The 26,715-nt window shown below is 39.3% G+C and overlaps 1 protein-coding gene across 1 annotated transcript in view; it reads left to right on the top strand.

Moving 5' to 3' along the window:
* The first annotated feature begins 3,532 nt into the window (after nucleotides 1–3,532).
* Nucleotides 3,533–26,715, top strand: part of LOC145981202 (solute carrier family 23 member 1-like) — a 72,324-nt gene continuing 49,141 nt past the window's right edge. Inside the window, exons 1-3 of the mRNA XM_083114326.1 lie at nucleotides 3,533–3,667; nucleotides 6,295–6,480; nucleotides 7,753–7,910. Coding sequence (XP_082970452.1) covers nucleotides 3,626–3,667; nucleotides 6,295–6,480; nucleotides 7,753–7,910 — 386 coding nt within the window. The 5' untranslated portion in view covers nucleotides 3,533–3,625. The remainder of the gene's footprint in view (nucleotides 3,668–6,294; nucleotides 6,481–7,752; nucleotides 7,911–26,715) is intronic.

The raw sequence follows: 26,715 nt of genomic DNA, 5'->3' as shown, positions 1-26,715 counted from the left end.
TGTAAAGAGTTTTCATTATCATTGTTACTGTACATACTCAAGATTATTCCCAGTAACTCCCAGCAAAATATTGGAATAAGGAACAAGAAAATGTAAACATCAGCACGAGTTGGAAAGCATAGTGGTGTGAGGGTAAGATATGGCAAGGATGTTGATGTAGAGAGAGGTGAATGATTGTAGGTTGAGGAGGAAGCTAAGGGTGGGTTGAGTGAGACATTGGTTTGAGACTGGAGAAAGTGAACACCGCAGAGAGATACGAGAAGACCCATTTATAAAATTAAGGTACATTTTAAACCGACATAGCATAAAGCCGTGTTTGATATTTGTCAAACTCTTGAAATAAAAGGGGTATTTTTAAACAGTTTCATATTTATAAAACTTACAAGAAATATAATTTCTCTGGGATTTACGACCACTACATACATTTTCAACTCAAGAACTTAACATCTCGCATCCTTTTCTAATTTTTTGGAAGAGTACGTGTTTCCTTCACGACCAAAAAAAAGCAACTAGAAGGGGGAGTAAACGCCCCTTCATACCCCCTACACATAGGATGATGGAACACCCGAGGGACGTCATCCTCCACCAAAAATATACTCCCACAAACTTGTTTTATCATCACCATGTTGAAGCATATCCATATAACAATTTCCTCTAGGGGTGCTATTTATGATAAGATAGTGTCAGATAACGTTTTCAGATCTAATGCTACTTCAGTTACTTTACGTCGCTCTTTCTAGCTCTTGGGTTAATTATCACGGTGAGGATGAATGATGAAGTGATGATGGAATAAACTGGATTAGCTCTAGTTACCCAAACTCTTCACGGAAGTATCGAAATAATCGTCCGTGTCACAAGCGTAATCTAGCACTTTCAAAAAAATTAAATTGAATTGTATTAATGTTCTCTTAAGATGCATAGTTGCAATGTGCAATTGATACTATTTCCCACACTTGCATTTGGGCCTCATTAAATTTACGATTGTGGAGCTTGGGACACAAAATCCAGAGGGAAGGGATAACTGTCATCGCCCCCTTATGAAAAGGGTTAATCGAGACTGGCCACAGAGTTCCTTCCCTACCTAGGCTTTACAAAATTATACAATAACGTTAATAATTTTATAATTCCTGAGTAAATGAATGTTAATGATTAATTTAACAAAAAAATGCTACTCACTTTCGAATACCTAATCTCTTACCACTTAAATCAGCTACAATATGAGAAATAATCCCTCCTATAGATGGCGAACTTATACACCTTTCCAACTCATAGTTTCTCATTCAGCACAGGATGTATACTTTTAGTACAACCTGCACAAAATAATTTATTTTACTTTTAAAAAAACAGTTTCCATGAAAACCAGATACAGAGATGAAAAACAGAGCATTGTTTCAAAATTTTCCATGGATACTGAAGTTGCCTTGACCAAGATTCTAATCTGGAACCTCTGGCATCCTAGCGTAATGTGCTCACCACTCCGCCTGGGAGCTTCCAGACCAAACTTTATTTTTGAAACTGCGGTAGTTCCTGAGATATATATCTCGATGACAAAATTAACATAATCCACCCGTTAGTTGTGTAATAACAATTGCGTCCTAGATACTTATTTTGATGTTTCTCACATTCAATATTCCAAACAATATGCAACATTATCACAAGCTTATACAACCAGTACTTTCTAACCCCTAGTCTATAACAGAATAAACAAACTCCACATTGCACATAGTGGTTTACTGTATCAATTGGCACTTCGATTTGAGGATAGATGAATCTGCAAAACCTTGCAGATCTTCGTCCTTGTGGCCTTGAAATGTCAGCGATCGCTAAATTGTTGCTCCTTAAGCGAGACATTCTATGCGAAGGAAACACTCCAGTAAGGAATTCAAGGTGTTATGTTCCCGGTCTTCTCACTCTAAATAAACTTATTATCACTCCTATGGGGTCACCTCAGAAGGCTTTTTATAAATATCAAACTTACACAGTCAGAACTGCAAAAAACTACCGCTGATGTTATTTACCACAATATGCACTCACAAAATGAAATTCTAGTTCGAAATAAAGTTGTATTAATTTTCAAAATCTTGCTTGATTACATTAATAATTTCACACATTTTTAATTCTTCTTCTTCATTCACATGACCCAGTCAACCATCTTGTCGACTTCGGACATCGTTACTGTTATTGTATTTGTTTTAAGGTTTTTCTTCTGAAATTGATAGATAGTCACTCAAATTCACCAGTATCACAATCATAAAACAATTATATGAATAATTCACTTTTATCCTTTTGCGGTTTTTTAATTTTTTTGTATCAAAATCCCTTTATATTTCGAGCCTACATTTTCGAGCATATGCATACAGAATCCATATTAGTGGAAGGGATAAATCTGATAGAATGGAAGAGAGTGATATGGTAAATGGAATTTTCAAACTTTGTATACCTTTGTAAAGTGTGATTTGTTGATTTGAGAAAATTGGACATTTGCGAGATCAGGATTTTCATTACCACATTTGCAATTTTCTTGAGTTTTAATATGTATTTTTGCTAGGTGTACTGGTGAATGCACGTGTCCTGTCCTTAATCTATTAATGAAAACTATGACCTGCCGTGGAAGTGTGTATAAATTGAACCATGGGTCTTTAGTTGTAAAGTCTGCAATCAATTTATATGTATTACCTACAACCTTAAATTGATCCTTGCACCATTCGTTCCATGAGTTTCATTTTCACACATTTTTAAATCAAGTTTCATCAACCATAAAATCAATAAATCACATCACGCAACCAAGAACTGAAATTTTAAGTCAAAAACCATTGGAACAGATTATAAATTGCATCAAACAAATTATGACGTCATACTATAACACGGGTATTTCTTTTTAAAATTAACTTATTAAACATTGAAATTTGTAAATTATGTGGGGGCGTAAAAAAATGTGAAGTGAAAAAACACAAAATTTACGTCAGGATTTAAAATTTGAATCAATTATCAAGTTGGGGCCCTGTTTTAGTACAAAATTTCTCGTAGTGAACAAATTCTCCTAATGTCACGATCAGGAACGTTAACGAAGAGTCTCTCACGAACTCGTGTGTTTGAGTGGTGTAAGTATTTCAGACAGGGCAGAGAGCGCGTGGAGTGTTGCAATATATAATTTAAAAGCACATTTTGATTCTGTTATCGTCTATCGACTATAAAAATAATAATTCCGTTGCTTTTATGTGTAATTTGAGACGAAAGTTGTCATTTTCCAAAGGGGAAGTCCGCACCTCACTCCAGACGCTAATACCTTCAAGAATACTTTTGGATTGGAAGTTTATCTCGATTAGCAACAAAGACCATGTCAATATCGTCCCAGACGGCAATCCACGCTCTGCCAGAAGCAAGGATCTCCACGTGCTAATGGGCATATGAACATGACAATGACCGTTGCGTAATCTACCGGACATGGAAGACACGACCAGATATCCTTGGAGGTAATACCGTCTTGGCTAATCGTAATATTCAAACAATTTCTTCGCGTGAAGCACGCAAATACGACAAGCAAACAACCTAAGTTGGAACCTTCATTGGCTGTGTGTAGACACAGACTACAAGCGACCAGCTTGCTCAGAAGACATTTTCAGCCATGGGGACCGAAAATCCGGATTTTCAAATCGAACTAGGCGATGTAAGTATAAGTTCTGCAACTGGCAGTGATCACTTTTTCTTTCTTAATAAATCTACTGAAATGTGGAGGCTATGTACCATTAAGTTACGCGGAGTAAAACTATTAATTGGGTATTCTTTCAAGCACCAAAGCAATATTCCGAAAACTGATATATAAAACCATTCCTACTTCTCAATATTACCTTTATTCAGATACAGAGATAAGACTGGAGAACTCGAGTGATGCTATACAAAACCTCATTCGTAGTATTGTAGTATATGGATGTGAAGCATGGAGTCTTACGGAACAAGCTAACAAACTCGCTTTATTTGAGCTTCAAATCCTCCGAAAGATCTTTGGCCCTATTCAGTCACAAGAAGGATGGAGAATTAGAAATAATAATGATACTTAGAAATTATATAAGGAAGCACCTCTCTCCATATATAAGCAGAAAACGGATTTATATGTAGTAAAAATGTGCTACATATGTAAATACATATTTAGTTATAATAATAATAACCCGTGGCTTGACAACCCTTCAAGGACCTTGGCCTATCTCCCGACTGCCGGTCTCCCTCCCACAATCCTATCTAGAGGTGTGGAGATCTTCAACCGGTAATGGGGTGACGTGGGGTCAGCACGTCGAACTCTCAGCCGTTATGGGAGATTTTTATGACCGGGTTACGCTACTCACTCGTAGCTCCCCAATTTACTCACGGTAGTGGGTGACTACCGGCCCTATACACAGGCCGAGAACCCAGAGACTGAACCCAGGCTGACTCGAACCCATGCCGTCCTGCAGGCGTAGCCCAAAGCACAGCGCCTAAAGATACGTTTCTATTCTGACAGGTCATTTAGTGCACTGTTTCCAATTCAAATCTACTTATGCAAAATACGCCCGCAACAACACTGGAGCGCAGGACCTCAGTGTAGCGTGTGCAGTGCTTTAGAGTAGTTCAGTGTCTCTTCTCTTGTATTGTAATAGTTTGGTGGTGATTTAACTTGTGTAAAGATGGACACTACAGCTATGGCGGGTTTTGTGATTATGGCAGGCGCGTACCATGAACTTCTAAAACAGAGGCGAAAACGACCTAGATAGTGGATTAGAAGTTTTCTAGCGAAAAGAAATTCGGAAGGAGCCTATAACTCGTTGATGAGAGACTTACGTCTTCAAAGTGGATACGAAAACTTTGTAAGAATGACTGCAAGTGATTTTGAATTGTTATTAAATCTTGTTGGACCAGAGATTACGAAAAACAGGACAGTCCTGCACTCACGTCATCTGTTTCTACTCTAGTGCGCATGCCCGTGCCCCAGGAACTTGCTGCACGCTGTTTCCATTGTCCGCGTCGCATGTTGTGCGTCAAAATCGTTTGAGGCAATTTTGTCCCCGGCATGCTGCAGACAATTTCCATTTCAACAAATGCATGCCGCGCGTCATGTTGCGCGGCAAATTTATGGTAATGGAAACGGGGCTTTACACCGCACGGCTACGGAGGACTACATATTTAGTTATTTTCACCAAAATATGGAGTTAAGTATGGACTTGAAATTGTAAAAAAAAATTACCTTTTTAATAACATAAGACACTGCACGAGCTACATAAAATACAGCCTGGGCATTGTAACTATTCTCGTGACTGTCTTGGAGAGAAACCAGAAGCGAATCCCGTATGTGTGCCACAAAATCGTTGCTTCTGGCGCACAACTAGTGCCTGGGTGGGATTAGCAATGGGCTGCTCGACTTGAACTCTTTTACAATGTTGCCAAAATAACGTTTGTAACAAGCAGGAGCTGATGCCTGGGCCCTCATTCTCTACTGTTGACAATTGTAAGTAAACAGGAATTTCAAGTGTTTTACAATACCAGAAACATACACTTCGGAGGTGTAAAATTGAAAAAGAAAAAAATATTGTTTTGATGACAGAAAACTTGTAATTTAACGCAATTGGAGGGTATAAAAAGGTTGTAAACTTTTGTTTGTTTAACTTATCTTCGGACTTTGTCAGTTATTCGTAAGAAATTTACCCAACCCTTTTTCGGTCACACGGGGACATGTAGTTATTGCGCGAATATGGAGTATATGTTGAGAAATATTCTGCAATATGGAAAATGTAAAAATAACTAAAGTAAGATATGAGCCAGAACCTAATATATGTACAAATATGGAGAATAAAAACTGAATTTGTCGAGCCATGATGCGCAAAGATAGTACAAGATATAACTGGTTTCAGCTTCATACATAAATATGTATTTACATATAAATTCATTCTCTGTATATAAGAATAAAAAGATTAAACTGGGCTAGTCATGTAGCTAGAATGGATGAGCACCGGATCCCGAAGAAGATGCTAGGAGGGAACGGGAGGAAGAAGACCTGCAGGAAGACCAAGGATCAGATGGGAGGGCAATATCCAGAAGGACTCAGACTCCATCCTTCATATCAGAAACTGGAGAAGAGCAGCCCAAGACAGGACAGGACGATCTGGAGGAAGAAGTTGAGGAGGCCATGGCCCGAAAGCGAGCTGAAGCGCAATAGGTAAGGTAAGATATAAAACCATATTTTCTCGTACGTCTTTCTTTTCTGTTTGAATTTCCACACAAGACCTGAAAGGGAGAATATTATTTTGCTTCTTCTATTTGTTGCAGGTTGATATAAACAAGGAGGAAGAAGAAATACCGAGCGAAACGGAAGTGACGAACGGGAAAGTATCGTCGAATGGGAACTGTGAAGTGGGCCAATCAAATGGCGACATTAAGTCTCCAAAAAGAACAATGCTGTATGGCATCAACGACAACCCACCATGGTATCTTTGCATAATCATGGCACTCCAGGTAGAGAGATTTAGATAAATGCTTTCCTTTAGAAATAATTGTTTTAATTTTATTATTACTCGTATTTGCTTAACAAAATTTTGAAAATATAAAGTTATTTGTTTTGTTAATTCTTAGTTATCAATTAATTTATTACACACCGTTTCATATTTTGGATTCTTTTTACCTTCGTGTGATAATTTATATTTTTAAAATGTTAAAAACTGACCTTTCACTCTTTTCTGCCGCAGCGAACATTCGGGTTCGATTCCCGGGACATGTGGGAATTTTTGCGACACTGTGCCTGAATAAAGCTTGAGAAAGGGGTCAACAGAACGCAACAGACCAGTTTCTCGCGTCTCAATGGACGATAACCTTAAACATAACATGCAGACTTCTGGCACGAAAAATTCTCGCTTCGTTTCCGGAGGATTCCCTGTAGTCGGCTTTACACCATTTGGTTTCAATAGAAGCAGACCTGTTGCTTTCTGTTGCCGCGTCTCAGTGGGCGTCAAGCTTAAAAAGGCTCTAAGGTTCACCAAGCCTCTAACTATTGAGTACCTGGGGGTAACCCTGCACTCGGAGAACTAAATGCATCATATCGATTGATGCACCAGTATGCATCGATTGATGCACTAAAGTGTGTTTTATGGCTTATTCAAAGAACCAGATTTACGTTTGATGCATTTGGGTGCATTTTTGTATGTCGTGAAAGAAACACCAAAGTGCATCATTTGATTCAAATGAGGGTTTCTTTCAGTCGAGATGCACTTCAATGCATCAGTTGATGTTCCTTGATGCACCTTCCTGCATCTGGATGATGTACTTAAACGTTTGGTCTGAGCTACAGAGTTTATGTAGCTCAGACGAAAAGTTTGTTTAAGTGCATCATCAAAGAAGGTGCATTTTGGTGCATCAACTGATGCATTGAAGCGCATCTCGACTGAAATATATCCTCACTTAAATCAAATGATGCACTTTGGTGTTTCTTTCACGGCATACAAAAATGCATCAAATGTGAATCTGATTCTTTGAAGAAGCCATAAAACACACTTTAGTGCATCAATCGATGCATTCTGGTGCATCAATCGATATGATGCATTTAGTTTTCTGTGTGTGGGCGGATATAGTCACATTCACAAATGGCCGAAATCGAGAATGTGTAGGGCTCTACCTGTACATCACCCTGATGTGTCTTGTGATTTGGTTTCGGATGTATATTCCTCGATTTTGTGGTTCAAAATTTGGTATTTGCTTGTTTTCGTTGAAATATATACCTTAATATGTTTGCAGCACTATTTAACTATGATTGGAGCAATAGTTGCAATTCCGTTCATCTTGACACCAGCTCTGTGCATGAAGGATGATGACCCCTCACGAGGATACATCATTTCTACGATGATCTTTGTTACTGGTTTGGTCACCCTCATCCAGTCTACGTTTGGTTGCAGGTAAGCATAAGTTGAAAAAAATAAAAAAATTTTTTTTTTTGTTTTCTCCTGTCTAGCACTTTTCTCTGTATGTGTCATAGTTACACTAATATAGTCCAGATTTTGCATTATACCTGGTTCAACAAAATCTGATAATGTCTTATCCATTTCGCGGGCCAGTCTCCACTTTACTAATGTGCGCGAATATAATGCAGGACAAGTAAAGGGGTTAAAGAAAACGCAAATTTATAATATTTCTAGATGTAACCGTTATGTTATACTTGATTCTCAAATTTTAGGTAGCCCGTGGCGGAGTGGTTAGCACATCGCGCTACGACGCCAGGGGTCCCGGGTTCGAATCCCGGCCTGGGCAAGGATGTTTGAGAGTGTCCATTCATCAATTTCATCATATCATCACTCATCTTCGCAAATTAGCCAAAAGTGGCACAGAAAGGGAAGTAAAATTAATCAGATCAATCAAGCATATTGTTGGTCTTTTCCAAACAACATATCTCTTTTTAGATATAAGTCGGGGGCTGAAGGCTTCAGACATTGGAAACAATCCTCATTTCTGGTTTATAAGCAAAGTCTGCTTTTCATAAGAGAATATAGAAATAAGATGTCAAAGGAAGAAGGGGGAAAGTGGACTTGATTGATGGAGTTGGTGTTTTAAGTCCGCTGTATGCACAGTAAGGCTAATCGGGACTGGACCTACAGTTTAAAGTGGGATCCGAGCCACCATGTGCCTCCACCGGGAATCGAACCCGGGACCCCTTGATTACAAGGCGACGACGCTACCACTGCGCCATCGGGGAGACCCGAAAGGAAAGTGGATTTGATTGATTGATTTCATTTTACTTCGCTTCTTGTGTCACTTTTGCCTAATTTGCGAAGATGGGGATGAGTCATGATGTGATTAAATTTATGAATGAACACTCACAAATATTCATGCCCAGGCTGGGATTCGAACCCGGGACTCCTGACGTCGTAGCGCAATATGGTAACCACTCCGCCACGGGGATCGGCGGAAAAGTGGACCTCCCAACAACAATTAAAGGAGGTTTGGAAAGCTTCGCATGTAAAGACATAAAAAATCACTCATAAGATCACAACATTCGTGATTCAAAATCGTGAACAGAACACTTCTTTCTTTAAAAATTAAAAATTAACTATGTTGTAACACAGGAATTAGCTGAGCGTCACAATCTTCTGAGACGAATTCCATGCATGAGCATAGCTACTTGTGTTTGTCCTTGCGTACAATTATTTTCTTCATTCATTTATTATTGTCACGGATAACGTAATGAAAAAACAAGGCCACATACAGTTAGGAAATTACGATTAGCGGGAAACAATAACATTTAAAAGGAAAATTACAAGAATTAATGCGTGGGAAAAGAATCGCAAAAATATGTTTCCCTTCAGCATATACAGGTAATGGACAAAATAATATGAACACCAATGCAATTGCAGAAAACTTGTATTAGTAGGGGGTTGGGCCCCCCCTTGCCTGAATGACAGCTTGTATCCTACGTGGGATAGACAAATAAAGGTCATGTACAGTGTGAACTGGAATACGTAGCCACTCCTCGCACAAAACAGTCTCAAGTTCCGAAAGTGTCATTGGAGGTGGAAACCGATTACGCACTTTGGCCTCCAAAATACCCCACAAAGGCTCAATGATGTTAAGAACGGGGGACTGTGGACACCAGATGAGATTTTTTTTCGAGTATTTTAACAAAGAATTTTATTTCCTAAACAGTATACAAGATATGGTTACATAGAACGATTATTATTTTTTATGTATACGGATAAAAGTAGTCAAGCTACTTTCGGAGGTATGTGCTTATGCCCTGGTACCTGAAAATTAACCCAGGGCGTCAGTTCCGTGAAATTTTTACGGATTCCCCCGCTTTTCTTTGATTCATCCTTGATTTCCATTATTTTTTTAATTACAATAATTCACTGTGACATTGGCAAGAATGTCCCAGTGTGAAGAACCAAATTTGTTCGGTTTTCCTGAACAAAGTTGGTTTCACATCATTCTACAAGGTAAGAAGATTAAGATAAAGGTTAGAAATAGTAGGAAGTAAATAAGTTTGTCGAAGGTGGATTCTTTGTGATCTTCTGGGGGGTATATTACATTCCGGAGGTAGGGGTTGAATGGGGAGGTGAGTGATGCCGGATTTGAAGAGGGAATGTTCCTCTTTCGACACCAGGTTTGTTAAATCGTTTAGTGACGTAAAGTGCTCGGGATTTCTTATTAACTGGTACGTGTTGAAGTTTGGTAGCTTTTGTCTTAAATCTTCGATTTGTTTGTTTGATGTGTGGCAAAAGAAGGCTTTATGTTCCGGTGTGTCCGTCTCGGTTTTACATTTCAGGCATTTATCAGTCTGTCTGAGGTTGTGCTTATTTAGGTGTTGACCGTAGGGACCGTGTCCCGTTAGGAAATGTATGAGACCTCTCGTGGGATGGAAATGGTCCATCGAAAGTCGTTCTTTTATGTTTGGAAGGAAGCTGTGAAGTCTCCTTCCTTGCGTAGCTTGTGTCCATTCCTGTTGCCAGACGCTAAACAAGTGGTTGTAAATTTCTGGTACCGTGGCAGGGCGTATTCCAATTAGTTTATAGATTTCGTCCTCTTGTCCATTTCTAAAGTAATACTTTGATGCTCTAGTTTTAATAACGATTTCAATAGGCTGTAGGCCCGCAATCATGAGAAGAGCCAGGGTTGAGGTTGTTCTGAATGCACCCGTTAGGCGAAGTATCACTTTGCGTTGTGAAGATCTCAATCTGTTTTTAATGTAAGTAGTGTGATTTGTGGTACAACCAGGACCACTTACAAGTGTACAAATGATGAGCTCATTTGATTAAACAGCCCGATTTGCCCACACTTAAAATTATGCCAAGATGCCCTTATTCCCCAATTCTTCAAGTGTAATATGCTCTTAATTCTAAGAATTTTGAATCCTAGTGTACAAATGATGAGCCCCCTCAGATTGATTTGCCTACACTTATAAAAGGCACTTCTGTGAGATTGTTGTCCATAAATTTGTTAAAAATATGCCCCTCTTGATATTTTTTTTGCCCACACCTAAAACTAGGCCAAACGTATTAACACACACCCACACCTACCCACCCACCCACACCCACACCCACACCTACCCACCCACCCACCCACACACACACACACACACACACACACACACACACACACACACACTGACCTTGACCTTGACCATTTTTTCGATTATTTTTCGATTATTTTTTCGATTATTTTGTCGATTATTTTGACCTTGACCTTGACCTTGAGATGACCTTGACCTTGACCACACCCACCCCACCCACACCCACACCCACACCTACCCACCCACACCCACGCACACACACACACACACACACACACACACACACACATACATATACATATTTACTTCCGGTTTAAGTTCAATTGGGCACCAGGCTCAACTTGTTTATCTAGTACTAAAACAATGTAATTCTTCTAGAATTGCTCTGTGACTCTCTCATTTCTTACATCATAAACATATGATTTTTCACCTATGAGAATAACACTACATATAGTGTCATCAGGGAGTGTATCGTGGAATTCACAGATAATTTTAATAAAAACTCTCGGGAAATTCCCGTGAAAAATTATGATCCCTCGGGAAATTCCCGTGAAAAATTATGACCCCTCGGGAATTTCCCGTTTTTTTTCTTCTCGGACCGGCTTAGGGTATATAAAGAGATTTTGCATTGCATATCAGCCAGTATTGTGAGAGTGGCTGAGGAGAACAGATGTGTTGTTACACTGCTTCTCATACTTACAGGCCTGTTTGGTTTAATATATAATTCATATTAAATATATTTCTGGTATATTGAACAAAAAGGGCTTATATTTTGTATAAAAAATCTGATATTTGTTGCATCCAGCTTGTTTGTTGTAATCCACTGATATTTAGAGTCAGGCTTATATCTGTCCCAGCCTGGTATACAAAAATAAATACATAACACTCAGCGCTAGGTCATTGCCATTCTAGGACATGCATGTCTGTGCAGGCATTTGCGGAAGGTCAGTGTAGATCAATATTTATTCTCTTTTTCCACTTGTAGGCTATTAGCTTTACAACCTGTCATAATAAGCATAGAGTTTTGATTTAAAACCCAAAATAATTTATATAATAAACTGAGAATAAAAATTAATAATATTAACATATTAAATATACACAAGAAATAAACAAAGCACACAGCTGAACAAAATATATATATATATTAAGTACAAAATTTTGAATTGAACCCCAGGAAATCTTATATAATAAACCAACAACAAAAATGCCAAATCAAAAATATTGCAATCAGTGTAATAAGAATATATCCAGCCCCAATTGGGCCAGACACCAGAAGAATTGTAACCCAGGCAAATTCAGAACTCCCACTAAAATATGTCCTAAATGCAATAAAATATTTAGCAAGGCATATTTCAATAGACATGTGGGTTCTTGTTCTGTACAGTCATCAACATTGCCCCCACAACCATCTACATCTGGTCTGAAAAGAAAGCATGAAACACCTGTTAATGCTGGACCGGCAAAGCAGCCACGCTATGAACCCATCCATAGCAGTTTTAACGGCCAATTAAGGGATCACCGGTTTGTATCAGAGCCAAGATGTGACATTAAGAATTTTTTGAACAGTATAAATCCAGATGTGCAGGCAATTCTAAATGCACAAAATGGCTCTTATAAGCTGTCTCTCAAATTGTTTACACAATATAAGAAGCCAAATGGCACAAAATTTACACAGCCCCACATAACAGAAACTGTACCGGTATATTCAAATGCAAATTCAGACAAAATAATAAGCAGTTTGATAGATCAATTGAATATTAAACACTCTGAATTTGCAGCAAAAGAGTCTGGATGGAGCCTATGCGGATCTTCACACAAGTTATATGTTAATATTTCTGAATTCAACCCATTACAAGGTTCCACTTATGTGCCATTACCTGCCAATATCAAAAACAAACAAGCCGTGGTTAATATAAAAAATACCGACCAGAAATCCTTTTTGTGGTGTATTTTAGCTGCTTTGTTTCCAGTTTTAAATCATCCTGAGAGAATAAGTTATTATAAACAGCATGAACACAATTTCGATGAGGCAATGGAGGGTTTAGAATATCCAATGCTTGTTCAGAATATTGATAAATTTGAAAAAAAAGGCCAGGCACATCAATGGCAAACAATTATCTATTAATGTATTTACTTGTTCTACTGGCCGTGACAATTGCTTGATAGATCCTCTCAGAATCAGTACACTTGATGATGAATCTGCTATTCCGATTGATCTGCTCTTAATTGAAGGAGATGGCACATATCATTACACTCTGATACATAATCTTGAAGTTTTAGTCAGAACACAACTAGACAAATCCAATACAATATTCAAGTTGTGCAGAAGATGTTTAATTGTATTTGATGGTAGAAAAATGGTGAAAGGGGTTCGGGAAGAAAATGCATTACTTGAGCATCTGAAATACTGTGGGAACCATAAACCTGTACATATGGTGATGACAATGCCAAGTGAAAATGCAAAATTCAAAAAGTTTGAGGCCTTGTTGGAACACCCAGCATACATAGTCTGTGATTTTGAATCAAACCTCAAACCCCTTGCATTCTGCAGCCCAGACCCTGAGGAATCTTCAATTACATCATATCAATTACATGAACCTTCCAGCTTTTATTATGTGGTTGTACAGGATGGTGTTGTTAGTAAGAATATTTATACATGGGAGCAGATGCCATCAAAGAATTTGCACATAGAATAGAAAATGAGTGCCATAACATAGCATCTAATATCTTATTAAAATCAAAACCTATGTTGCCTTTAACAGAGGATCAGATTGAAGATTTCAACAATGCAGAAAAATGCCCAGTAAGTAATTCTGAATTTTCAGATGCAAATATCAAGGTTCATCACCATTCTCATACAGATGGTAAATTCTTAATGGCCCTGTGTAATAGCTGTAATATTAAGATCCAGAGACCAAAATTTGTCCCCATATTTTGCCATGGAGCATCCAATTATGATTTTCATCATCTGATCAGGTACGAGGGGTTTGACAAGCAGAATTTAAATATTTTAGCTGAAAATGATGAGAAATATATTGCCATTAGAAAAATAATTAAAGTTAATGGTGTTCCTATTCACTTAAGATTTCTTGATTCATACAGAATTTTATCGGCTAGCCTGGCTACACTGGCCACTCAATTATCTGATGATCAATTCAAAATTACATGTGCTTTGTTTCCAAATCAGGAGCTGAAATTAATTAGGCGAAAGGGTGTATATCCATATGATTATGTTACAGATTTTTCTAAATTTGATGAGTGTTCTCTGCCACCACAACAAGAGTTTTACAGCAAAATCAAAGGATCTGGAATCACTGATGAAGATTATCACCATGCCCAATTGATGTGGAACAATTTAAAATGCCAGACATTTGGTGATTATCACAAGGCTTATTTAAAACTTGATGTGACCCTCTTAGCTGATATACTGCAGGCATTCAGAAAATCTTCCATGCAAAATTATAAGCTGGATCCAATGTATTTTTACAGTGCTCCGGGCCTAGCATGGTCTGCAATGTTTTTAAACACTAAAATGCAATTGGATCTGATCCAAGATCAAGATATGTACTTGTTTATGGAGCAATGTATAAGAGGAGGCATGGTGCAATGTTCTCAGAGATATGCCAGAGCAAATAACAAATATATTTCTGATTATGATCCAGAATTGCCATCAAATTATATACTGTATGTAGATGCAAACAGCCTCTATGGTTATGCCATGATGAAAAAACTGCCATATGCAGGGCTTGAGTGGGTTGAAGATTTCAATATTGAAGATCTTCAGGACTTTGATGACAGTCACTATGGCCTGTTCTTAGAGGTTGATCTGACAATTCCAGATAATTTACACAATAACTTTTCTGATCTGCCCCCAATTCCCGAGGTTGAGTGCTCACCTGGCTCTAAACACAAGAAATTGATGATGACTCTAGAGCCGAAACAGGATTATGTCATATATTACAAAAACCTCCAGTTCCTGATGCATCATGGTGTTCAAGTGACCAAAGTTGGAAAAGTTTTGAGGTTCAGGCACTCAAGATGGTTGAAGCCATATATTGATACAAACACAGAGCTTCGAACATCTGCAATGAGCCAATTTGATAAGACCTTGTTTAAATTGATGGTCAATTCAGTGTATGGCAAAACAATTGAAAATGTCAGAAAACATATTGATGTTAAAATAATTACTGACCCCAGCCGGAGCAAAAAATTGATTGCAAAGCCCAACTTCAATTACAGAAGAATTTATGATGAAAATATGGCACTTTTCAACATGAAAAAAACAAAGACCAAGTTTGATAAGCCTATTTATGTAGGGGCTGTGATATTGGAATTGGCCAAATTACACATGTTAAAATTGTATTATGATGTGTTGAAACCTTTTTATAAGGATCGTGTAAAATTGATGTACATGGACACAGATAGTTTTGTTCTTGATATTCAAACAGAAGATGTTTATAAAGATATGTTACAGCCTGAATTGTTTGAATATTTTGATACCACTGAACATACAAGGATTCAACCCCACAACAAAAAGGTGCCTAGCAAGTTAAAAGATGAGACACTTGGTGATGTTATTGTGGCATTTGCTGGGTTAAGGGCCAAGATGTACAGTTTTGAAACATGTAGTGGTGTTGTTGCCAAAAAGGCCAAGGGCATTGGCAGAGTAACTGTGGACAACGAGCTTGAATTTGAGGATTACAAAAATTGTCTCAAATCATGTAGCACAATCAGAACATCAGAAAATAGAATTCAGAGTATGGATCACTTATTGACTAGCAATATTGTAAGAAAAGTGGCTCTGGACCCACATGATGATAAGAGATGTATTTTATCATGTGGCATACATACTCTACCATGGGGGCATTGTGATTTGAAAAGTGGCAATCAATGCCCAATTACAGAGCATGATTTGAAATAAATAAACATGCCTATGAACTTATTTGGGTTCAAAAAACAGGCTATTATGGAGCTGCCAACACCACAACCCTCTTCTGATATAATATCTAAACTGAGTGCTTTGTTAATTATTCATCTGAACAGCATACTTACAGATGTTGATGATGAAACGGGTAAAACATTGTACATATTTAACAATAATTTAAATCATTACCAATTACCTGTAGGTGGTCAATTGCAATTTATTACAACCCCTGAGGGTAATGTCAAGATTTCGGTAGGGAGAAATATTTATTAAATTAAGCACTCAAACATGATTTCTGGCACTGTTTATAGTGTTTCTGCTGGTGACTGCTTATATATTGAGGTCCCGGGATCATATGACAAGCTTATACCTTTTTTTATAGAATTAAGAATCAGATATTCAATAATAAATAACCACTAAAACAAAAATGCCTAATGATATATTTGGCCATACAAGACATGAAGATCACAGTAATGAGATTCTGATGCTTGATGTCAGAGTCAAGAAATTAAGAAGTGATTTACAAGCTTTACAAACCACACTCAATGCCAGTCTTCAACTAGAAATTACAAATTTACAATCACAATGCATGGACCCTCTTCTTAAAATTGATTCTGAACTCAAATTATTGCTTCAGAAATATACTGATCTGGCAACATTGGATAATTTTCAAAGTTTAGAAGAAGCTGTAGCAGCTCTTCAAGCCAAATTTAAGACCCAGGCCACCAACTCTGAGCAATTGAAACAGCAATTGGAAGAGCAGATAAATAATGTCCAGGCACAGCTCCAAACAATTGTCAAAAGCATAAAATCACAAGAAGATTTTGATCTAGTGATTTCCACTCTAAAAGAACAGATTCAATCACTCCAAATACCTAATCTGGACCCTCTGAACAATGCCATAGCCGAGGTTAAAGAAAAAATTGAGACACTTGAAAATTTTATGAACAACTTGCCATCTTCTGATGCTTTGAGTGCAATAACTCGGAGTGTTGCAAACATCAAGCTGCAACTTGAAACATATGAAGATTTTGGAAAAATTCAAAGTACCATAACCCATCTTGAGGGTACAATAGCAGCAGTGCAAAGTGATTTGACAAATGTACAAGAATCTCACCTGCCCGGTATTGTAGACACACTTGTCAGTGTCCAGGAACAGATCACAAAGCTTGAAAACCTCAACACTGAATCTGAGCTATCTCATTTTCATCACTTGATTGATGATATCCAAACAAAGCTTGAAATTTTACAACAATCAACACCCACTCAGGCAGATATAGCCCTGCTCCAAAATGCTATGCAAAATGTGGCTGATGCTTCTGAATTAAACAATGTGAAATTGGCACTTGAATCTTTGCAAAATACTGTGTCAAATCTGCCTACATCACAGGAACTTAAAAATATTAAGAGAGCAGTGAATCGCATATTGAAATCAGAAGATATCAAGAATATCCAGACAGAGATCAAACAACTCACTCAGACAGTGGCCACTCTACCAACCAATCAACATATTAATGAACTGCATGCCCTGTTTGAGGATATCAGAAGACAGGTCCATGATCTTACTGCTCAAAATTCAAAATTGGCAGTTATTGAAAATTTGCAACAAATTGTAGCTAATATCAAGCAACAGCTAGGGACCATGGAATCCAATCAAGCAAATGCTCTGTCTGTTTTCGCCACCCAGCTTCAAGAGATTGTGCAACAATACAAGAAACTTGTTGTGGACATAAAAATCAAGCCAGGCCATGATGATGTTGTTAGGACCATCAATGAGCACCTTGAATCTGTAACAAGTAGATTGCTTACAGCAGAAAAAGAAATAACTGGCATAATCGAGAATCCTAAACATACAGTAATTCTTGAATTGTACAGCATCCCCAACAAAGAATATGATTCACCATTTACACCAGGTGGCAAAATATATATGCTGTCCCCTGTACAATTTTATTACCAGTTTTTTGTTGGGGGCACACTGAGACCAATCAAGATCAAATATTGGCTTCAACCACAGGCACACCACTACCCTACCTTATCAATAACAAATGCTGACAACAAACCAAAAATCACCAGTGTAGAGTTAGAGGATTTTACATATCCCAATACATTAGAAACAGCCTATGCTGAAGATGATGGCTCTCTGGAATTTAAAATACAAATAGGGGACAAATTATATTTAGAAAATCCTGTAGTATCAGCTGCTGAACACCCTATAGTTGCAATATTCTTGTTTTCATATTATGTCTAGACAAATTATTGTTGATGAATTACACAGACAAGCCAGACCTAATTATAAGAGACTGCCAGTAGTCACAAAAGGCATAGATGATTTATGGCAGAGCGACTTGATTGAGATGGCAAGTGGACAGCTGAAAAACTTAGACAAAATCAACAAGGGCTACAAGTATCTATTTACTGTAATAGACACATTTTCAAAATTTGCCTGGGCTGTGCCACTCAAATCCAAGACTGGAAAATGTGTTACAGAAGCCATCAGGACAATCATCAATCAGAGTGGAAGATCACCGCGCTATTTGCAAACAGATAATGGCAAAGAATTTTATAATTCTGTGTTCCAACAATTTATTAAAAGCCAGTCAATAAAACATTATTCGAGTTACAGTGATCTCAAAGCCTCAATTGTAGAGAGATTTAACAAAACTCTAAAAAATCTTATGTATAAACAATTTACACTTCAAGGTAATTATAAATGGCTTAATATTCTTCCAGAACTTCTACATATATATAACAACTCGGTCCATTCCACAATCAACATGAAACCCTCTGAAGTAACTTCATCTGATGAGCAAAAATTGATCAGGACTGTTTATTATCCTAGATACCAGCCAACAACAAGAAAGGCCAAATACAAGGTGGGTGATCAAGTAAGAATCAGCAAATATAAGCACTTATTCAAAAGATGCTTTACAAGAAACTGGAGCACTGAATTATTTACAGTGGTTCAAGTTAAACCTGGGACACTTAACACATATATAATAAAAGATCACCGAGGAGAAATTCTCAAAGGCAGATTCTATGAAGAAGAACTCAGCAAAACTAAACAGCCTGACACATATCTCATAGAAAAAATCATCCGCAGAAAAGGCAACAAGTTATTTGTCAAATGGCTAGGACTTCCAGAACACAGCTGGATCGATGCAGACAAAGTGATAATATGAGCACCTGGGATGTTATAAAAAGGCTGCCAGAACCTGAACAGCAGATTAAGAGAAATGGCAAGTTGCTGCCTGAAAATATTAGATGTCTTATTGTTGGGCCATCGGCTTGTGGTAAAACTACACTAATGATTGATAATTTTTTATTGGCACCCAACTGGTTAGATTGGAAAAACAGGCACTTGTATGTTTTCTCTAAGAGCTTGGAACAATTAAAATATCAGCAGCTGATGAAGCTATATGATGGATTGGATATTGCCACTTTTGAACCAGATGTTAAGCCACTCCATGAATGTTTCGATAATTCTGTTGTTGTGTTTGATGACATTATACTGGATAATCAAAACAAGGTTAGAAATTTCTTTACACAGGGCCGACACAAAAACATTGATTGCTTCTACGTGGCACAGACTTTTTCAAAAATACCCAAGCAGCTGATCCGAGACAACAGCAATTTTATATGTGTGTTTCATCAAGATCATACCAACCTCAAACACATACATGATGAATATGTAGGTGGGGACTTGAGCTACAATGATTTTTCCAAGTTTTGCAGTAGGTGCTGGAACCAGGACAGTTATGAGTAGTACAGGTGGCCCGGTTCTAAATAATCATTTGGGGCTCGAATCATCATGTGGGGCTCGTCGTAGCCTTTTATGATGTATATTTTGAGGGGTAGAGTTGGCAACACTGTGGGCCCACTGTAGCCTTTTATGAGGGGGGTCTATTGCTCTCTGTTTACATCTGGCAACACTACCGTAGATTTTTTGACAGTGTTGTTAAACCTACTGGGTTTTTTACTGTAAATTTTTATCAAAGGACCTGAGAGGCCCATGTATTTTTTATGTTTGGCAATACTGTTGGGGGCCTAGTGTTGGCAACACTGTGGGTTTTTACTGTAGCTTTTTTGAGGGGGGTCTATTGCCCCCTGTTTACATCTGGCAACACTACCGTAGATTTTTTGACAGTGTTGTTAACCTACTGGTTTTTTTTTTTCACTGTAAATTTTCATCAAAGGGCCTGAGGGGTCCATGTATTTTTTATGTCTGGCAATACTGTTGGGGGGCCTAGTGTTGGCTACACTGTGGGTTTTTACTGTAGTTTTTTATGAGGGGGGTCTATTGCCCTCTGTTTATATTTGGCAACTTTATTGGATGTTTTTTTTGAGGCTTGGGTTTTGCCAACCCATCCGAAGAAAATTCCACTATATGATCTTTCACTGGCTAAGCTAACCTACAAATAGAAATTGGCAACACCGACGAGTCTTGAATTATTATTTGAGGCTCGTCGGTGTTGCCTACCCACTCTACAAAAATTCCACTATATGATATTTTGAAGCTTTTCACGGTGTATGTTAACCTCACAAGCAGTGTTGCCAACTCGGGGCGAGGCGTAGCCTTTTATGGTGTATGTTAACCCTACCAGCAGTGTTTCCAACTCGTCGTAGCTTTTCACGGTGTATAATTTTTACACGCGCGCGCGTGTATTGTGACGAATGCACTCTCTCATCCTTGAAGGATGAATGCATCTTATCGTAATTTTCCAACTGTGGGACCAAATGTTTATATATCGTGATCTTTGTAAACTTTTTTTCGGGAACAATGTGTCGCACACACACGCGCGCGCGCGTACCTATATTGTGACGCAAGCAAACAAAAAAAAAAACTTTGCCTATCATTACAAAAAAAACTTTGACCGTATTCTTAAATAACTAACAAGGACAATGAATCTTTTTGGCTTCCGCAAACAGATCAACATGGAGACTGCACCGCCAAATTTCAATAACCTCTTACCTTCCGTGTTATCTAAACTCAATGGTTTACTGATTGTTCATCTCAACAGCATTTGGACGAAACTGAATGACGATGTGGGCAAGATGTTTTATGTTTTTAATAACAATTTACATTTCTACGAAATTCCGATCGACGGGAAACTTCAAATCACCGTGAATCCGGAAAACGCAGGCGAAATCAAAATTTCTACCGGCAAGAATATTTTTCGAATCAAGCACGACAAGATGCTTTCTAACATTACGTACGATGTTTCTGCAGGAGATTATCTTTACATGGAACTTCTCGGAGATTACGACAAACTCATTCCTCTATTTGTAGAATTACGAATCGTTTATCCTATTATAAATAACCGTTAACCAAAAATGCCTAACGACATTTTCGGCAACACCAAGCGTGTAGACCACGCAGAAGAGATTCTCATGTTGGACATTCGAGTTAAAAAGTTGAGGACCGATTTGATTGCTTTGCAGGAGACCTTAAACAAAAGTTTAGAGTCGGAAATCGCTACGCTCCAAACGCAATGTCTCGACCCCATTCTGAAAATCGATTCCGAACTGAAAACGCTCATAAAAAAATATGTCGACGTACCTTCTTACGACAGCGTTCAAAATATACAGTTGAGCGTGGATTCGCTTCAAAATGATTTGGCCAAATTACAGCAATTTCAATCGAAAAATGAAGATTTGGAAAAACTGAAACTCGAAATCGAAGAACGAACTTCCGCAATAGAAAATAATTTCTCTGAACTTCAAACCGTCGTGAACGATATAGACGCAGAACGCTTACATGTCGTCGTTTCCAAATTACAAGAAGAATTCACAAGCACGTTGGAAGAAATCAAATCCAAGTTACAGACTTTGGAAGATACAATGACGAACCTACCATCGTCGGACGAACTGCAGGTCATCGGTAAAAGCGTCGCGAACATAAAAATTCAATTGGAGGCGTATCGAGATTTCGAACACATTCAAACCACCATCGCGACGCTTCAGGCGTCCTTGGAATTGATCAACGATGAAATTAAAAATATTCACGCTGAAGCAAGAGCGTTGACGAGCATTCAAGACACGTTAAGCACGGTTCAGCAGAAGATCGAATATTTAGAAAATTTGAACGTCGAAACGAATCTAGCTCATTTTCATCACGTACTCGACAACATACAGGGTGACTTGGAATCGTTACGGACGAGCGTGCCTTCGAGCGAAGATTTGGAAAAATTGAAAACGGCGGTGACGGCACTATCCGATTCGAGCGACATCAAAAGTTCATTGAGCGATCTCGAGAGTAGGGTGGCCAATCTCCCAACCTCCAAAGAATTGCACGCTTTGAAAAGAAACATATCTCGAATGCTGAAACGACTAGAAACGGAAACGGCGAACGTGGAACAGATTCGAGACGAAATTAGTTCGCTGGTGTCGACGCTGCCCACTTCGCAGAGCGTAGCCGACCTTCACACGCAGTTTACAGAGATGCGAAGCATCGTGAACGATCTTACCGAGAAGAGCTCGAAATTGAATCAAGTCGAGAACCTTCAGAACATTGTCGTCAACATCAGAGATCAAGTTGGAGTGCTGGAATCCACGCAGGAATCGACGCTGGCCTCTTTCGGTGCCAAGTTGCAAGAACTCAACGAAAACTACAAGCAGTTGAACGTGGAAGTGAAAATCAAACCGTCGTTTTCTGCCGTAACAGATACCATAGTCGAGCATTTGCTGCCCATCGAAAATAAACTCGGACAAGTTCACAGTAATCTGCTCGGCGTCGACACTAAATTCGCTAAACTGCATTCTCTGCAAGCCATCGAAATCAACAGCGTACCTAATCAACAGAGAATCTCCACGTTCGTCGAAGGTAACAAACTGTACATGTTGCATCCTTATCATCCGTACTACAAGTTTCTCCTCGATGGCACGATTCAGATAAACGAATTTTCGTACTGGTCTCACGGTAGAAAAGCTAGCGTTCCCACCATGACTTTGATATCGAATCGTGGTGTCCAGAAAGCAGGAAACATTCCTCTGGCACGTTGGAACGAAACGCGCAACATATATGAAATACACGAAGACGAAGATCTTACCGTTTTCGACGTGAGTGCCGGCGATAAGCTGATCATTCAAAACACGAGCGAAGTGCCACCCTCTTTGAATCCCATCACGCTTGTGCTTCTCTTGAAACGTAATCTCTAAAAAAATGTCTAGGCAAGCCATCGTCGAAGAATTGCATAAACCTGCACGCCGTAACTACGAACGTTTGGCTGTGGTAACCAAGGGCATCGACGACCTCTGGCAAAGCGACCTCGTGGAGATGAGTAGCGGCAATTTGAAAAACGTACATAAATTGAACAAGGGCAACAAGTACCTCCTCACCGTCATAGACACATTTTCGAAATTCGCATGGGCTCTACCTTTGAAGGCGAAAACGGGAACATGCGTCACGGAAGCATTCAAATTAATTTTTCGCGAAAGCGGCGGCAGACAACCACGGTTTCTGCAAACGGACAACGGTAAAGAATTTTACAACGCCGTATTCCAAAAGTTTATTCAAAAACATGGCATTCGACATTATTCGACCTTCAGTCACATCAAAGCCAGCATCGTGGAAAGATTCAATCGAACCTTGAAAACACACATGTGGAAACGATTCACGCTTCGGGGAAATTACAAATGGGTCGACATCCTGCCGGAACTCGTTGACACCTATAATGATACGGTACACAGAACGATAGGCATGAAGCCAGCCGACGTTACCAAGTCCGACGAGCAGCGTTTAATTTCTACAGTTTACTGTCCAAAGTACACACCCACGACAAAAAAAAACTAAATACAAAATTGGAGACCGGGTGAGGATCAGCAAATTCAAACGCACCTTCGAGAAGGGATTCACAAAAAATTGGAGCACGGAACTTTTTACGGTGGTTCGAGTTTTACCCGGAAACCGACACACGTATATAATAAAAGATATTAGCGGCGAGATTTTGAAAGGAAGATTTTACGAAGAGGAACTCTCTAAAACGAAACACCCCGACACGTACCTCATCGAGAAAGTATTGCGTAGGAAAGGTGACAAACTGTTTGTCAAATGGCTGGGACTTCCGGAAAAGAGTTGGATCGACGCGAACGAAGTGATCTTGTGAGTACGTGGAACGTGGTGAAGCGTCTACCGGATCCGGAAAGTCAAACGAGAAAAAAAAGAACGGTGAGTTGCTTCCCGACAGCATCCGCTGTCTGATCGTAGGTCCTTCGGGGTGTGGGAAAACGACACTGCTCGTGGACAATTTTCTCCTCGCACCGAATTGGTTAGATTGGAAGAACAGGCACCTGTACGTGTTCTCGAAAAGTTTGGAGCAATCCAAATACCAGCAACTGATGAAACTGTACGATGGTCTGGACATTGCAACGTTCGCCTCGGAAATAAAACCACTCGACGATTGTCGTGAAAATTCAGTCGTTGTGTTCGACGACGCCATCCTGGAAAATCAAAATGAAATTCGCAATTTTTTCACGCAAGGTCGTCACAAAGGAATGGATTGCTTCTACCTAGCTCAAACGTTTTCCAAAATTCCAAAACAGTTAGTACGCGACAACGCTAATTTCATATGTTTGTTTCGTCAAGATCACACCAACCTCAAGCATGCGTACGATGACTACGTAGGCGGAGACATGAACTACAATCAATTTTCGGAACGCTGCTGCTCTACTTGCTGGAACGGTGACGATTTCGGATTCGCGACGATCGACATGACGAGGAAACCCAACGACGGAAAATACAGAAACAAAATCAACGACTTTCTAAACGTTGCAACGTTGTGAGAAACGACGTGTATAAATAACGTCATGACGAAACGAAAAATCGAAGACGAAGATCTCAAGCTTCGCGATTACCTCGCGAAACGCTTCAAAGGTTGGAAATCCGAGAATCGCGGATTCTACGAAGAGAAGAAACGTCAGGATCAACCCGTGATCGATGCCATCAGCAGTCTAGGTAAAGAAATTAAAAGTGTCACGGAACAAAATAAAAATTTGATCAACGAACTCGTACCGCTCGCAGCTAAAAGTTACGCCGTACCCACACCCATTTCGAGCATTCCTTCGATGCCGTTCGAACTGAAGGATGCACCGGCACGACGTCGAGCCATAGGCAGCACGTCTTCGGATAAAATCGAGTTGGGACCTTTGGCACGAGACTACCTGAGTACGGGGAAATTCGACAAGGATGAAGTGTTCGGATTGTATCCTAGCATGGAAACCAACGAAGGTGGTGGTGTGGTGTGGAAGATTGGGAAATCGAAGGTGACCTTCGAAGGCAACGACATTAAAGTCAATTTAGGCGACAAGGATAGTTGGAACAGGTATCCGGGTACGGTGGGACTGTGGGAACTCGTTGCCAAAAAGCAGCCGAAAGATTACACCGACGAAGATTACCAGAGTTACAAGGAAATTCTGATCATGACGGATGCCTTGTACCAGAACAACGACGCCTCGCAGAATAGGGTGAAATCGAGCAGCGGCGAGAAGTACAGGAATCTCATCAAACCGATTTGGAACCAGGTCAAAACAGGCAGCGGCGTCAAACGCTACAACACATTACCCAAAGAATTCGTTTGGGTGGACGACGTTAGGAAACTCGTGGACCGATTGTTGGTGATAGCCGGCGAAGAGAATGCAGGCAACCGTAATTTCTACAACGAGAAGGTTGGCATCGTGGACATGATCAGCACGAAACTTTCCAACTTCATCGTGAACGACGACAAGGGCATAGGTTACCTGATCAAAATCATCAACACGCTGCCTCCGAAATTTTGGAACGTGGCCGAAGGAAAGGGACTCGTGAACGACATCATCAACAAGTTACCTTTTGAGATGCATCTACCTGGCTACCAGTACTGCGGACCGGGTACCAAACTCGAGAAAAGATTGGAGAGAGGAGACAAGGGTGTGAATCCGTTGGACGCGGCATGCAAAGATCACGACATCGCCTACAACACCACGCAGACGGATCTGGACGCACGTCACGAAGCAGACAGAAAGTTAGAGCACGCAGCTTTCGAAAGGTTCGTGAGCAGAGACGCATCGCTGGGTGAACGGGTCGCCGCACTGGGTACCACCATCGCCATGAACACAAAACAAAAATTGGGGTGGGGTATATAAATAACATACAGTAAAAAATAAACATGGCTTGCATAACTGATTTGCCGCACGAACTACTATCTAAAATATTCAAAAAGATAGTTAACGGAGATGTTAATAAACTTGTGATCATAGCTAAAACGACGCCGGCATTTCACATGGGATGCGAAATAGTTCTCAAGGACCGTCTTCGGGAGATCAGTGGAATGAGGTGCGGTGATCTCGACACTCTTCTGTCGGCCGCGGGGGAGAAATTGAACGAGAGGTTGGACGAACTGCACGAGGCGAGGCAGGGAAGAAGACGATATACTGATGATTGGCGTAAGTCCAAACAGGAAACTGAAGAAATCATCACGCAAATCATCGCGTTCTCTGAAGCACGAACTTTCTTCCTCTGTTAAAAAAATCTTCGATACAAATCGTGAAAAAAAATATATATAAATAACACACATCGTGAAAAAAAATAATCTTCGGTATATATAAATAACACACATCGTGAAAAAAAAATTAAATTTCTCTAACACACACACTGAAAATTTCTCTTCTTCGATATGACAACTGAAAAAATGAATGACCTCCAAGCATTAAAACAAATGCTAAATTTGTCAGTCGAGTATGTAAAAATTCGGGAATTGGAAGTCGACAAACCTTACACGATAACTTCCGGTTCAATCGTTTCTAC

This window comes from Lepisma saccharinum, chromosome 29 (genome assembly GCF_977018435.1).
Source record: "Lepisma saccharinum chromosome 29, izLepSacc3.1, whole genome shotgun sequence".
Lineage (NCBI taxonomy): Eukaryota > Metazoa > Arthropoda > Insecta > Zygentoma > Lepismatidae > Lepisma > Lepisma saccharinum.
Note: the sequence above shows the minus strand (reverse complement) of the source record. Positions and strands in the feature narration are given on the sequence as shown.